Source organism: Odocoileus virginianus, chromosome 23 (assembly GCF_023699985.2).
Source record: "Odocoileus virginianus isolate 20LAN1187 ecotype Illinois chromosome 23, Ovbor_1.2, whole genome shotgun sequence".
NCBI lineage: Eukaryota > Metazoa > Chordata > Mammalia > Artiodactyla > Cervidae > Odocoileus > Odocoileus virginianus.
In genome coordinates this window covers 26,144,903-26,161,679 of record NC_069696.1, presented here as the reverse complement: position 1 = coordinate 26,161,679, position 16,777 = coordinate 26,144,903, and the positions used below count along the sequence as shown (strand labels likewise).

At 36.3% G+C, this 16,777-nt stretch overlaps 1 protein-coding gene and 1 non-coding gene across 2 annotated transcripts in view; one reads left to right on the top strand and one right to left on the bottom strand.

The window, feature by feature from the left end:
- The window catches only part of LOC110122120 (solute carrier organic anion transporter family member 1B3-like), a 64,145-nt gene that overhangs the window by 23,424 nt on the left and 23,944 nt on the right, over positions 1 to 16,777 (bottom strand). Inside the window, exons 3-7 of the mRNA XM_020869519.2 lie at positions 8,579 to 8,720; positions 6,435 to 6,567; positions 2,259 to 2,380; positions 1,007 to 1,153; positions 715 to 813 (exon numbers count right to left, since the gene is read on the bottom strand). Of these exons, the coding sequence (XP_020725178.2) occupies positions 715 to 813; positions 1,007 to 1,153; positions 2,259 to 2,380; positions 6,435 to 6,567; positions 8,579 to 8,720 (643 nt within the window). The remainder of the gene's footprint in view (positions 1 to 714; positions 814 to 1,006; positions 1,154 to 2,258; positions 2,381 to 6,434; positions 6,568 to 8,578; positions 8,721 to 16,777) is intronic.
- On the top strand, positions 15,183 to 15,289 carry LOC139030750 (U6 spliceosomal RNA). Its single transcript, XR_011483152.1, has one exon. It is a non-coding gene; the product is annotated as a U6 spliceosomal RNA (small nuclear RNA).

The window sequence follows — 16,777 nt, the reverse complement described above, 5'->3', positions numbered from 1 at the left end:
TGTTCTAAAAGAGATGGCATATCAGTGTACACATATTTGTGGCTCATTATGATAAAGACGGCAGTAAAGACATGCTCTTGGTGATTAACAGGGGTGTTTAACTTTTGGTGCCAGTAGAACATGGTGAAGTAAGACTTCTCTGAAGAGGAGCCAAGTTTTAGAAGAGACTTTAAACTATGCAGATAGAGAGGGTTTTCTAAGAAATGCATGTAAGTGACATCAGAGGGTCAACGGAGAGACCTGCAATTAGTTTGCAATTATTTTGGATGAAATCATCTTAAGTTCCTTAAATTTTCTTATTTTGTGCTTATTTGTAAAAGCCTGATTTAGATAGCTATGTGTGTGCTCAATTGTGTCAGACTCTGTGACCCCATGGATTGTAGCCCCCCAGGCTCCTCTGTCTATGGAGTTTTCCAGGCAAGAATACCGGAGTGGGTTGCTATTTCTTACTCCAAGGGATCTTCCTGACCCAAGGATTGAACCAGCACCTCTTGCATCTCCTGCACTGGCAGGCAGATTCCTTACCACTAGCACCACCTGATGTTGATAGGAGATGTATTTTATTTTTATTATAGATATTAACACATTTCTTGTTTGTAACTTTTGACAATTAGTCTGCAAAAAGCCACTGAAAGAATGAATTCACTTATTTGGAAGGATGCTGTCATGTACTTCAAAAGCATTATCATGTTACCTTGTTCTGAGGGTACTTACTCAGATCCACATATCCAATATCCACGTACATTTTAGAAAACTGAGATACCAGTAAAAAGCCAATGATTGGACCAATCATTGTTACTGCAAGCAAATTACCTAAAAACATTATAAAAAATTTTTATCAGATGCCAATAATACATGGTTTTTATTAAATTTTTTAAAGTAATACTACTCAATATATTTCCCCAAATAACTTTTCATTAAATAAAAGAATGAGTTGAGGAGCACTGTTATTTCAAGTTACACCCAGGGGAAGTAACCATAAAATCTAATATTTTCTGTACATTACCCAAATACAAAGAAGAATGTCCTTCTTCAGCAAAATCATCGATGTAAGAAATCCCCAAGGGTCCAATAGGGGTTTCCCCAATTCCACGAAGCATATTACCCATTAGAACATATATCCACATATATGATCCAGAATCCTTTTCCCAACCTATGTAGACAAGAGAATGCTTTATTTTAAACATTAATCTTAGCATTCCTGTTAAAAACTCAACTAATGTAACCCTTTAATTATTCCATTTAAAGTGTTTTGTTCTTTTCTAATTAGAAGAATGATTTATAGTCACATTACAGAATTTGACAATGTAGAGAAAGACAAAGAAAACAAGTAAAATGATCTTAATCCCACCACGCACAGAGAGCCACTTCTGATGTTTGTTTATATCTTTCACGTTTTTAGTGAACACAAAAATATGCATAATATTTTTTATGTTCTTATAGCAGGATTTCAATGACTGCATCGTAGTGTGCTGAATAAGTTTCATTATTTCTTTAATAAATTTCTTTCCTTGTTTGTTGTTATTGGCTGCTGAGTCGTGTCTGACTCTTTTGCAACCCCATAGACTGTAGCCCACTAGGCTAGACTGTCATGGGATTTCCCAGGCAAGAGTAGTAGAGTGCCATGGGATGCCATGATTATAGTGATAAATAAATCCTTCTGTATATTCCTGATTATTTCCTTTAAGATAAAGCAATAAAAGTAGAATTGCTGATTTTAACAGATATGCATATTTTGTCCTTTATCATCTTAAAAATTAACTTCCAAAAGAGAAATTTATACACTCTCTATAATACATGAAATGTGGCTTTTTCCTCTATCTCATTTCTTTTTTTAATTTTTAATCTTTTCCTATCTAATAGGTAACAAAATTTTTAACTAATACTATAATAAAAATGATTTGCATTTTAGTAGGTAAACAATCTTTAATTTGTGTAATAATTTGCATTTTTCATAAAGGGTAAAACTACATTTAAAAATATTCATGCCACTTCCTCTTCTTTTACATTAGTGGCATATTTTCTTTGCCAATTTCATATCAAAATATTTCCTTTTTTCTTATTGCTTCTCGAAGCTCTTTATACATTAACAATGATTTTTGTCTTACATACACAAAATGAAAATGTTTTTCCTATTGTTTTTTAATAAACTTTGCTAATAGATAACATAATAATTTGTTATAGATGTAATATGATTGTTACATTTTAGAATATTTATTTGTGACAGTAATATTCAATAGTGTGAATTCAATTCTTACCTTTTCCCACTACCTCCAGTGATGTTCTATTGGGTAACAAATTTTGGTTAGTCAAACAAGTTGGTAAACTTGATGTTGAATTCTCTGATGGATTAAAAGCGGTATCTTTAGAATACCTGTAACTGTAAGAACATTACTATATTTGCTGAATAGTTTTACTTTTTTCCTAGAAATGCAGAGGAATTTTCCCCTTTAACTGTACCATTATCTTCTCCAAATTATCAGGATACTCTTTGTCAGTTTCCCAGCCTACATGTTAGGAGAAGTGATAGGTAAAAGTAAAAAAGAAGTGTTCACTAAGAAATATCTTGTAATACTACCCAGGCAAGGTGGATTCTCACATTGCTGTCATCCTAAGAATTCTTATATTCTGGTCAAAGTATGAAATATCTTGGTTTCAAGTTTAAAAAAAATTGCTAAGTGCATTTATTCATCCCTTTGAATTATCTTCAAAGATGGTTACAACCTAAACTTTCAAAATTAATTTACAATCATACTGATTCACCTGCATCTTCCATCAATAATTTACCTGAATTTCTTTCATGGACACACACACAAACACACACACACACACACACACACACACACACACACACTCACACACACAGAGTCATATGCCTGACTCCTCAAAACTTAGTTTAAAAAGTTCTAGTCTATTTCAGTTTGATAAGGAAGAACTTAATTAGAACAACAGAGATGGACCTAGAATAGTACAAATGTTGTTACTTAAAAATACATGAATGGACAGAAAGGTATTGTGCTTAGTAAAAAAATCAGGCAGAGAAAGACAAAGACTGTATGTTTTCACTTATATGCGGAACCTAAAAAAATAAAAAGAACATATATAACAAAATAGAAACAGACTCACAGATACAGGAACAAATTAAGGGTTATCAGTGGGAAGAGGATTGGGGGAAGATAGAGAGGATAGGTTAAAGGGATTAGAGGTACAAACAACTAAGTGCAAAAGAAATAAGATACTAAGATATGATGTACAGCACAGGGAATATAGTCAGCATTTTATAAATATAAATGGAGTATAATCTATAAAAATAATGAATCTCTATGTTATGCACATGTTACTATTATAATTCATCCATTATACTTCAATAAACAATATAAATTAAAAATACTGAGGTGCCCTGTGAGTTCCAAGGGCAACCTACTGTATGCCAGGCATTATGTGCAACTCCAAATCACTAGAAATAAAACACACAGCTTTTTTTATCAAAATATCTTACATCCTCTAAGATAAACATATATGATGAAAGATACAAAAAGGTTAATATGTCAGGTCCCGAGTTGTTGTAAAGGAAAGAGATGATCAACTTTGCTTGGATATTGAGAAGGGTGTGAATTAGAGAAAACTTCACAGTGAGGATTCCATAGGAGGTGAATTTTGAAAATAGAAAGGAGTTTAACAGGTAGACAAAGAAGGAAAATCACTCTAAGCTGTAGAAACACTATGAACAAAAGTATGACTTATAATGGCACATTTGAAAAACTCTAGACCTAGAGTGTGGTCCTCAATCATGGGAAGCCGTGTAAAATGAAACTGGGAAGATAGTCAAGGCCAAATCAATGAATTACTTGTATATGCAAATAAACCTAGATATTAATTCACAGGCAAGAGACTTTCAATACTTTGACTATACCAATAGTGAGAAATATATTTTGCATCACAATCACAATACATACATGTCCCCGCCCCCCCCCACAAATTTATAAAACCAAAAAGAAAGTTTCACAGAATAACTGTGTTTTCTTCTATTCTGTTCTATTCTATTCTATCCTATCATATTAGAAAATTGTTGGTCTCAATAATCTGAATTGATTTACTGATTGACAAGTTTTTCAGGATCTGAATTTTGAAAAATACTGCTCTAGGATATTGGGAGTTTTAAGTAGGAGTGAAATAATAATTGCTTTTAAAATGAACACCATAGGACTTCCTTGCTGGTCCAGTGGCTAAGACTCCAAGCTCTCAATGCAGGGGGCCTGGGTTTATACATGGTCAAGGAACTGGATCTCACATACTGCAACTAAAGATTCTGCATACTGCAATGAATATTAAATATATCAGGTGCTTGCATTAAGACCCATTACAACCAAATAAATAATTTTTTAAAATAAAAATTAAAAAAAGTAAAATGAATACTGTGGTATAGAATGTGAGTTACAATGAAGTTGAGATGGGATGCAGAAAGTCCAGGCCAGAGATGATGGGAAAGAAAAAAGGGACAACTTTGACATATAAGAGGTATAAAAAGCAAGATTTGGTGACCACTGGTTATGTGTACTGAAGCAAAGAGTAAGTCTAAGATGAGATCCTTGACTTTGGTTTATCTGTGGATAAATGAATCACTGCTGAAAGAGTGAATGTGAAAAATCTGAGTTGGTTTTGGCACAGAGATAAATTCAGTTCTGAATATATGGGTGGAAAATGTTTGTAGGATGTTAGGCTGGAGATACCCTTGAGGTGGTTGATTATGTAAACCTTGAGTGTAAGGTAAACTCACTGTATAGTGATAGTTGCATTTAATGCATGTACTTGACACAAATCATGTAGAGCGTAAAGTGAAAAAGATTGGTAAGGGAACTTAGGCAAGACTGACCCTATGGCATCAGAAGCAGAAGGAACGGGTGGGTATGATGGAGAAACCAAAAGGAGGAAATAAATCAAGAGGGAGTAATATGATGGAAATAAGAAGGAACAGTACCAGGAAGAAGAAAGACCTTATGAAAATCAAATATAGTAATTAACATAGTAACAAAAAAGCATGGCTGTTGGCATTGATAATGAGTAAGTAATTTATATCTTTAGCAGAAACTGCTCACTGGCTCTCAGTATCCACATTCTCCCCTTTCTATGGTAACAGAATCTGGGAACTTTAGCTGGGAAATGGATGCCTGAAATAAAGTCTATTTTTCCCCAAGAACTTTAGATATGAGGTGTAACAAAGTTCTGGCTAGCTTGAAGCCAGTAGAAGTGTTATGCTTCTGAAGATATTTCTTAAGCCTCATCCTGTGTGAGTTCTTTTTCTTCTTATTCTTCATCCCTTCTTCTGTCCTGTTGTAAGGAACAACATTGCCACAACTTAGACCATGAGGTCAAGGCCAGTCAAGGCCTAGGTTGGCTACATTAACTTTTTATGTAAAAAATAAGCTCCTATCTTCTTTAAGCCATCACTATTTTTGGTTTTCTGTCATCAGTATCTGACTCTAATTAAAACTACATGGAGACTCAGGTGAAGGTTCCGTGGAGATGGTAGTGGGAAAACCCAAACTGCAGTGAGTGGAATGGGGAAGTTGTGAGAAGCTTTTGGCAGGAAAGCGGTCTCTGCAAGAGGTCCTTTGTCTCTTCACTTTAGCAAAAGTATATTGTAACTAACTTTTAAATCAGGCACCCCATGTGCTACTCAATCTCCAGCCAAAGCACACATTTCAAACCTTTTGATCACAAGATATCTTACCTAACCTGTCTATTCCTTCCGTAGATCAAAGAAGTAAAAATGAAGAATAAGTAATTAACGAATGACCAGATCTCTTTCCTAGTTTTCCCTTCAGTGAACAAGCTGTGTGAACAAGGTAGCATCTAAAGAAAGATCACAAGAAGTTAAGCTTGCCCACAGTGGAGGATGGTAACGACTTTGACCCTCTTTCTCAATGATTAACAGATCCCTTCTCTTTTCCCTTCAAAAACTTTTATGGCTAAACAGAATCACGGGAATTGATTTTGGGGGCATAGGAATCCATCTTTTCCACAGATTGTTGGCATTCTGATTAAAAACAAAATTTTCTTTCTACCAACAATTGCCTCTCAGGTATTGAATTTTGAGTGGTGAGCAGCTGGACCTGGGGTCAGTAAATAAAGTCTTATTAAATAGTATCAAAATCTTGTAGGCAAAGACATAAAATATATGTTATAGTAAAAAGTCACAAAAAGCTTATTTATTTTCTATGAAACTGCACATGACTTATTGCTATTCTGTTTCAATATCAATGAGAGCCACGGTAGATAAAACAATGAGTTAATTATTTTTTAGAAAATATAATCCATTTCTATACATGCTTAGTGGACATTCTGCTTAAGGGGAATACTTATTTAAAAATAAAAAACAAAATTCTATGATTAGTTTACAAGGAAATGATCATTGATAGCATAAAGCCACTTACTATCCCATGAAGAAATGTGGTAAAGCAGTCAAAATACTTCCAGTTCCCATAATAATGCAACCAATTCCAATTAGCTTTGGTCTGTGTAATTTGGCTCCAAAGTAACTCACAAATACAATAACAAGCAAATTTCCTACAAAGAGAACAAAATTATTTTTATATGATTCACTATAGCAAACAGTAACTGAGTCCACATTTGTGTCCAACAGAATAGAAAGCCCAGAATGGATACAAATAAAGCATAAGACATAGTATGTGCATGCTAAATTGCTTTGGTCATGTCGGTCTGTGCGATCCTATGAACTATAGCCCTCCAGGCTCCTGTCTCAATGGGATTCTCCAGGCAAGAATATTGGAGTGGCTTGCCATGCCCTCCTCCAGGGATCAAACCTGCATTTCTTAGGTCTCCTACATTGCCAGGAGAATTCTTTACTACTAGAACCATCTGGGAAGCCCATGAGATGTGCTCCAAGATCTGGTAATCTAATTAGGATAAAACTCACTTAGCTTAAGCCACTCACTATACAGTTGTATGGTATTATTAATAAATAGACTTGACTTTAGATAAGAGTGAAAGGACTTGAATTACTTGGTGATATCAATGAAGCAAAATTTTTGAGGAATTTGGAGTTGAGTCGGTTGTTTTGGAATGGAGGAAAAATGGACAAAATTACTTGAGGAAAAGTATTCACTTGTGCATTTTTCATTCACTTTTAGCATTCTTTAAATTCCTATTAAGTACCTTCCATGGTCCTAGAAGCCAGAAGTATAAGAAAAAAAATAAACACTGTATGGTATCTGGGTAGAGGAAAATGGGCAGAGGCGTTCAGCAACCAGTTCATAAAATAAGAGAAATAATTCAATTTCTCAATAATTCAATTGCTCAATAATTATACAAAATCTCACTAGTATTGGAGAAATCCAAATTAAAATGAAGAAAACAAAACAATATACTCAATGTCCTTAAAAAAAATTTTAACCCCCAATTCTATATCCTGTTAAACAGTCTGCCCATTTTCCTTTTCCCCCACTTTTTAATGATTTGAAGGGACTCAAAATTTATGTCAATTTTATAGATTACATATATTTTTTACAAATATGCTCTTTTCCTTTGACCATGCCATTATCTATGTGGGAATCCCAGTTCCTCAACTAGGGATCGAACCCTCTGCTCATTTATCTCTTTTGTCAGCGATATGTATGTTCTTTTAGAGCAGATACCATACAGTGTTTATTCTTTTCTTATACTTCTGGCATCTAGGACCATGAAAGATACTTAATAGAAATATAAAGAAAGCTAAAATTGAACGAAAAATGCATTGAGTAAATATCTTTCCTCAAGTACTTTTGTCCTACAGCTATTTCCTATAGCTGTAGGAAAAACAGCTAAAGAAGTCAACATTCACAGATAGCACATTGTGTCCTAAGAATGCATTTAAACAGCTTTGAAACTTCAGGGGCACGTGTGTGTGTGAACCTGGAAATGGCTCAGATGGTGAAGAATCTGCCTGCAATGCAGGACGCCTGGGTTTGATTCCTGGGTTGCAAAGATCCCCCTGGAGGAGGGAATGACTACCCACTCCAGTAATCTTGGAGAATTCCAGGGACAGAGGTGCCTAGTGGGCTAGAGTCCATGGAGTCACAAAGAGTCAGACACAACTGACTAACTCTTACTTTTCTCAAACAGTAGAACCTAACAAATATTGCTTCAGAACTGTTCCTCCCTTCTGAAATCATCAGAATCGTATTCCTCTCTCCAAATTTTTCTTGCACTAGTGCATCTTGAGAAAAGGAAGGTTAAAACCCTGCAAAATAGTAGTTCGCAGACAGTGAGCTTGCGTAAATCAGAGCTGCGTAACCTCTATACTTTTGACATTTTGGACTAGGTAATTCTTTGTTTTGGAGCTGTCTTGGGCATTGTGGGATGTTTAGAGGCATTTCTGGCCTCCACCACTAGATGCCAGTACCATTCCCTATTCCTCAGTGATGACAACCAAAAATGTCTCCAGATACTGCCAAATTGCCACGGCAGGGGAGTGGGGATCCTTACCTCTGGTTCAGGATCAGTGGTGGAGAGCATATATGAACAGTTTTTACCTCTGCAATTCTGATTACTAAATAATCAAAATGCACATAAAACTTACCAATTTCAAAGCTTCCGTCAATTAAGCCAACAGTAGAAGATGATATGTCAAATCTCCTTTCTATTTGAGTGATGGAACTTTTCATAATGATTGCACCCAGTGACTTAGAAATAAAGCTGAGTGACAGGGCTGCCAAGAACATCTAATGAAAAGCAGGAAAGGGAAAAATGATTAATCATAAGATCACATAATGCTTATATATATATACAGAATTAAAAAAGCTTCTCTTCTTTACCTAGTATTTTGTGTGTGTGCATGTGTGTGTTAAAAGCATACTCACTTTCTTCTATTTCAATTGGTACTTCTTAGTCCTTTTAACATTAACATCACTATATCCATAAAGGATCATTTTCTAACTTGATTACAGCATCAGATTATTAGAGTAGGACAAACCTGAATTTTTCATTAAGTTAATGTCATTGGTTTCTCAGTTCAGTTCAGTCGCTCAGTCATGTCCGACTCTTTGCGACCCCATGAACCGCAGCACGCCAGGCCTCCCTGTCCATCTCCAACTGCCCGGGTCCACCCAAACCCACGTCCATTGTGTCGGTGATGCCATCCAACCATCTCATCCTCTGTCGTCCCCTTCTCCTCCTGCCCTCAGTCTTCCCCAATATCAGGCTCTTTTCCAATGAGTCAGCTCTCCGCATGAGGTGGCCAAAGTATTGGAGTTTCAGCTTCAACATCAGTCCTTCCAATGAACACCCAGGACTGATCTCCTTTAGGATGGACTGGTGTGATCACCTTGCAGTCCAAGGGACTCTCAAGAGTCTTCTCCAACACCACAGTTCAAAAGCATCAATTCTTCGACCCTCGGCTTTCTTTATAGTCCAACTGCCACATCCATAGATGACTACTGGAAAAACCATAGCCTTGACTAGATGGAACTTTGTTGACAAAGTAATGTCTCTGCTTTTTAATATGCTGTCTAGGCTGGTCATAACTTTCCTTCCAAGGAATAAACATCTTTTAATTTCATGGCTGCAATCACCAGCTGCAGTGGTTTTGGAGCCCAGAAAAATAAAGTCAGCTACTGTTTCCCCATCTATTTGCCATGAAGTGATGGGACCAGATGCCATGATCTTAGTTTTCTGAATGTTGAGTTTTAAGCCAACTTTTTCACTCTCCTCTTTCACTTTCATCAAGAGGCTCTTTAGTTCTTTACTTTCTGCCATAAGGGTGGTGTCATCTGCATATCTGAGGTTATTGATATTTCTCCCAGCAATCTTGATTCCAGCTTGTGCTTCCTCCAGCCCAGCATTTCTCATGATGTACTCCGCACATAAGCAGGGTGATAATATACAGCCTTGACGTACTCCTTTTCCTATTTGGAACCAGGCTGTTGTTCCATGTCCAGTTCTAACTGCTGCTTCCTGACCTGCATATAGGTTTCTCAAGAGGCAGATCAGATGGTCTGGTATTCCCATCTCCTTCAGAATTTTCCACAGTTTATTGTGATCCACACAATCAAAGGCTTTGGTATAGCCAATAAAGCAGAAATAGATGTTTTTTCTGGAACTCTTTTGCTTTTTTTATGATCCAGTGGATGTTGGCAATTTGATCTCTGGTTCCTCTGCCTTTTCCAAAACCAGCTTGAAGATCTGGAAGTTCACAGTTCACGTATTGCTGAAGCCTGGCTTGGAGAATTTTGAGCATTGCTTTACTAGCGTGTGAGATGAGTGCAATTGTGTGGTATAGCTTGAGCATTCTTTGGCATTGCCTTTCTTTGGGACTGGAATGAAAACTGACCTTTTCCAGTCCTGTGGTCACTGCTGAGTTTTCCAAACTTACTGGCATGTTGAGTGCAGCACTTTCATAGCATCATCTTTCAGGATTTGAAATAGCTCAACTGGAATTCTATCACCTCCACTAGCTTTGTTCGTAGTGATGCTTCCTAAGGTCCACTTGACTTCACATTCCAGGATTCTGGCTCTAAGTGAGTGATCACACCACTGTGATTATCTGGGTCATGAAGATCTTTTTTGTATAGTTTTTCTGTGTATTCTTGCCACCTCTTCTTAATATCTTCTGCTTCTGTTAGGTCCATACCATTTCTGTCCTTTGTTGAGCTCATCTTTGCATGAAATGTTCCTCTGGTATCTCTAATTTTCTTGGAGAGATCTCTAGTCTTTCTCATTCTATTATTTTCCTCTATTTCTTTGCATTGATCACTGAGGAAGGCTTTCTTATCTCTCCTTGCTATTTTTTGGAACTCTGCATTCAAATGGGAATATCTTTCCTTTTCTCCTTTGCTTTTCACTTCTCTTCTTTTCAAAGCTACAAAGAAGGAAATCCTATCACATGCTACAACATGGCTGAGCCTCAAAGACATGCTAATCGAAGTAAGCCAGTCACAAAAGAAGAAATAGTGTATGATTCCACTCAAGTATTTAAAGTATTTAAAGTCATTTTTTTAAAAGTATTTAAAGTATTTAAAGTGTCAAGTATTTAAAGTAGCCAAAATCATAAAAGCAGAAAGTAAAAATATGGGTTCCCAAAACCGGGTGAAGACAACATAGAATATTAGTGGTTAGTAAGTATTTCAGTGTTGCAAGATTAGAAAGTCTAGAGATTTGTTGTAAACAACACGAATATACTTAATACCACTGAGCTGTACCTTTAAAAATTGGTTAAGACAATAAATTTAACATCATATGCTTTTAAAACTATAAAAAATGTATTTTCCCATTAAAAAAGTGTGTGTAGGCTTCTGCTGAGAGAAGTAACATGTCCTCCTGGATAAGCTCAAACTGTCATTGTGGCTGACGGATAGAGGCATGTTACTACATAGGTTCATTTTTTCCCCTGGAACTTCTCTTCACTTTTGTCATCCCCTGATATATGAAATTTTATACAGATGTACAACTTCCTGGTGAGCATTTCCTCCTGCATTCCTCTCCCCTACCCTTTACTAATTTTAAAGTTCTGTTCTTTTTATAAACATGTATATAACTACATATAAGCAAATCTTATAGATATGTATATATACATATACACACACACATGTGTGTGTGTGTGTATGTGTGTGTGTGTACAGCCATGGGTGAATTTTTTAATTTATTGAGTTTGTTGCCTCTTTTCAAGAGTGGTGAGGTAAATAAATTATCTGGTGATTCTTGCCTGCCTGCTTTCTTTTACATATGGAAGCTCCCTTTCCTTGTCTTTGAAAATTTAGTCTTTGTGAAGCCTTTCTGGGATGGAGAGGCAGCAGGGTGACTCAGTGGTGAAGAATCAACCTGCAAATGCAGGAGACCCAGGTTTGATCCCTGGGTCAAAAAGATCTCCCAGAGAAAGAAATGGCAACCTGTTCCAGCATTGAATGGACAGAGAAGCGTGGCAGACTACAGTCCACGGGGTCGCAAAAGAGTCAGACATGTTGTAGTGACTAAAACAAGTTAATGGTTAATCTGCATGTGGGCCCTTCACTACTCCATGCTGTCACCAGCCACTAGGCTCCATATGCCCAGGCCGCCACCCACACTCACTTCTCCTGCCCAGGGTAGACGCCTCTGCAGTTTGCTGCTTGGACTAAGTTGGGGTGGGAGGGTAATTTGACAATCAGGTGAAATGTTAAACGAGGAAAGAGGCATTTTTTCTCTGACAGTGAGTGGAACACACTATACAGATGCCTGCTGCTTGTCTCTGGGACCTGTCTTGATCCCATGATCACTGGCTTTTGCCTTTGAAGCATCCCTGGAGTCATGTCCATGTTTTTCCAGCTTTCTTTTCCTGCACTTGTATTAGACTGTGATTTCTTTCTTTAGCCTAATTCTTTTTCCTTCTTAGTTTTTTGAAAACTGTTTCTGATTTACAGAATGTATTTTTTCTTGTTTTCTAGCACATCCACAAGTTGCTTTTAATATATTTTACATTTTTATTAAAACTGGTGGGGGGGAGGACATGGCTTCAGCCTTATTATTCGCAGTGTGCTATATTGAACTGGAAATCAAGTTCTACCTTTTCTTCTCTAATAAATAGAAAAAGATATTATGAGGCTTTTAATTAAACTCAGATGCCTGACACATTATGATTATATACTCCAAAAATGGTTTTTGGTTGTTGAATAAATTGTTGCTCCCTGGTTATAAATATGGTATAGAGTTTACATGGAGTGAAACCACTCATTTTTTAGATTTTTAGCTTTTAGATGGACATAATTACAATAAAATAGTTATGAAGACTAACTAAAATAATATACATAAAATTTTTGGCATGTAATAAGCATTGATAAATGTCTGATTTTATTATCACTGTGAGCTATCATCACTCAGCTTTTGGCTGTAAATTCATTCAGTTAAAAATAGAACTCTGATCACTTTAGCCAAACACATGTTTTGTCAGGCACTATTTGAGCTGCTGCAGAATCAGTAATGAGCACACTTACAAAATGATTTATTGATTATTAAAGAAATACTGAGGCAAATTTTTATCTAAGTCCTGATCATCAAAGCTCTAATTGGTACAATCAAAGAGGAGGGGCTTTCAGAAAGTAACAGGACTTTATCTCATTAAAGCAGATACAAGTGTGACCAGAAGTAAAGCTTGTCTTATGCAAGAGCAGCTTTCTAAAAGTTCTGAAAAAGGTTTTGCAATGTCCATATTTTCAATCTTAAAAAGAAGATTAACTCAAAACAAAAGAGAGATTCAATAAAATCAAAATTTGTAAATTGGTTTTACAAAGAAGAAAAGAGTAACAGATGCAAACACAAGGGCTACAATAGGATTCTTCATAAACTAGGATTTTAGAAGGATATGGAATGAGTTACTGTAGATAGATTTATAAATGTGCTTTCTTTTATTCCAACTATAACCTGAGCTGTGAGCATTTTAGCCATGTTCCTAATGTGGGGCTGAAATTCAGAGAAAGAATGGTATGGTGATTTTCTTAGAACATAATAGGTAATAAAAAACCAATTTCTTCAATGAAAAATATTAAAAGACTGATGCCATGAGGATAGAGAATTCAAGATTGAGAGATTTCAGAACAGAGATACAAATATTCCCAATTGTCAAAAGCATTTTAAAATATCACAGACAGAAAGACACAACGAGCCCTGAGATAAAAGCTAAAGTTGGTATTTACCTGCAATAGTGGCAGGTCAGTCCTTTGTTTATTATGGCAAGAGCTCTAGAATTAAGGTCAGAAGGCAGTTCCAAGTTTCCACATTGCCATGTGTACAGCCATAATCAACAACATAAACTCATTTGAACCTTAATTCACTTACTCAGCAAATACTAGTTGAGCAACTACAGTATGACAATTATCTCCACTAAGCCTTGGAGTTGGAAAAAGACACAGCGTAAGAAGGGAAGTAAAAACAATTAAGACATAATAAATGCCCCCAAAGAATGAATGTCTTCCTGGTCCAATGAACAAATAATGCCAGTATAATAATGTAATGAGTAGTGGAGTTGCTACACATTTATAAATCTATGAGTATGCAGGGCAGTGGTTAATTCTATCTGCAAAGGTCAAAGTTCCTATAGATGTGGTAACATTTGGACGAAGTCTTTAGGGAATAAAAGAAGCTTAGAAACCAAACAAGAAATAAACATTTTAAACAAAATAGGAAACTCACAGAAAGCTCAGAGTAGTGGAAGAACACAGATCATTTGCAAAACAAAAAGAATATCTGTGGGCGAAATATAAGGATAGAAATATGCCAACTGCGGCGAGATCAATCGGCATTTTAAAATGTGACCTAAGGAAATTAAATTTTAGAGGGCTAATTCTGTAGTCATGAGGAAGATGAATTTATGGCAAAGACATTAGTTAGGAAGCTGATTTCGGAAAGAAAGATGAGCAGAGATGGGAAGAGGGGAACAGAAGGTTACAGACATGCTTGGGAGAAGTTTAAGAGGAGAACCAATAAAATGTGGGAATAACGGAATATAAGTATTCTGATTTTTGTTTAGTAGTTTGCTTCATTTTATGTAGTAATACTATTATTTGGGATGAGAAAAAGAGAAGTCTTAGGGAAGACAATGAAACCATCTCCTCACAAATCAAATTTGAGATGTCTAAAAGTAAACTTCTACCTGATAGGCACAGGTAAGGCAGGTTTGGTGCTCAGGAGAGAGTTTTGTATGGAAGCAGTTTTGAGATTTACCAGTGGATAATTGTACAGTTAATCCATATTCAGGCTTCTTACATTAACAGCTTATTCCTACCTTACTGCACCCTAACTTTTCCATAACTCTCTCCTTTTTTTTTTCTCAGTAAAAACCAAGATTTGTTTACATTTCCATGAATCAAATCTTATTTTTTGTATTATTCTTCTTAATAATCACCCTCAGCAGGCTGAGGGTGATTTTTAAACATTTAGTTCTCCAATGTAACTGAATAAGTTCCCACTGGACTGATCCTGTAAAGTCTTAGGGGAAAACAAAAAAACACCCCAAAACATGGGAGAGCAAAAACAGCTGTCAGAGTCTGGAGAGGAGTTGACACTTAAAAGGAAACACCTAAGGTTCTTTTTCTTATGGCTTTAAGGTGAGCCCACGGTTAGCATTATTCAGAAAAGTCAAAATTCTTTTAGAAAACTCACAGGACTTTTGACCTGAAGAATAAGAAAAAAGAATTTAGATTAAAATTTAGGGGAGAGTGTTTGCTTTGGCAGCACATATACTAAAGTTTGAACAATACAGAGAAGATAAGTATGGTCCCTGCACAAGGATGACATGCAGGTTTGTGAAGTGTTCCGTATTTTTTGTGATACTTCTTTAAAGTCTATGAAATATATTAAAGTGTGGATAGACAAGAGGAAATTAACATTTTGCCTGTGATTTAAAAAAAGCCTGTAGGTCGTCAGTGTAATGTTCTGATCAAAATGTATATGTAGGGGCTTCCCTGGTGGCTCAATGGTAAAAGAATCTGCCTGCCAATGCAGGAGACACAGATTTGATCCTCTATCCAGGAGGATCCCACATGCTTTACAACAGCTAAGCCTCTGTGCCGTAACTACTGAGCCTGTGCTTTAGAGCTTAGGAGCCACAACTACTGAGTCCAAGTGCCGCAACTACTGAAGTCTATGCGACCCAGAGCCCATGCCACATAACAAGAGAAGCCACTGTAATGAGAAGCCTGTGAAGAGAACTAGAGAGTAGCGTCCACTCACTGCAACTAGAGAAAAGCACGTGCAGCAATGAACATCCAGCATGTATACATAAATTTTAGAAATGTATATGTATACACATATGATTGCAACTGTATTATCTTAAACTCTCAATTTTTTATCTAAATATACCCTTGCATCAGAGGAGCCAAAGCACTTGGATCAGAAAACCTGCTTGTATTTTTGCAATAAATGTTGGTCTAATCTGAAAAATAAATTCAGGGGAAAATCTCATAAAGGAGAGATCCAGAGAATGGGGGTCTTAAATTCTGTATGTAAACTGTCCAAATAATTGACCTCTGAACAATTTAAGCTAGCCCAGCTAAGGATAAAGTAATTGAACTGAGATTTGAACTATTGCCTAAGAGGTAGAGATTGCAATTTCAGGTCAACAAACTTAATTGCCTTGTAACACAAACAAAAAATATCAACAAACTTTGGAAGAATATAATGATGTCCAAAATTACCAACACATGAAGAGCAAGGAAAATGTAGCCAATTCTCAAGAAAATTAACAATCAACCAAGCCCAACCCTTAGATTATGTTAGTAACTAACACATATGTTACTATCGCTGGACAAGAATTTTATTTATTTATTTTTTTAATTTTTTTTTCATTTATTTTTATTAGTTGGAGGCTAATTACTTTACAATATTGTAGTGGTTTTTGTCATACATTGACATGAATCAGCCATGGAGTTACATGTATTCCCCATCCTGATCCCCCCTCCCACCTCCCTCTCTACCCGATCCCCCTGGGTCTTCCCAGTGTACCAGCCCTGAGCACTTGTCTCATGCATCCAACCTGGGCTGGTGATCTGTTTCACCCTAGATAATATACATGTTTCGATGCTGTTCTCTTGAAACATCCCACCCTCGCCTTCTCCCACAGAGTCCAAAAGTCTGTTCTATACATCTGTGTCTCTTTCTGTTTTGCATATAGGGTTATCATTACCATCTTTCTAAATTCCTTATATATGTGTTAGTATACTGTAATGGTCTTTATCTTTCTGGCTTACTTCACTCTGAATAATGGGCTCCAGTTTCATCCATCTCATTAGAACTGATTCAAATGAATTCTTTT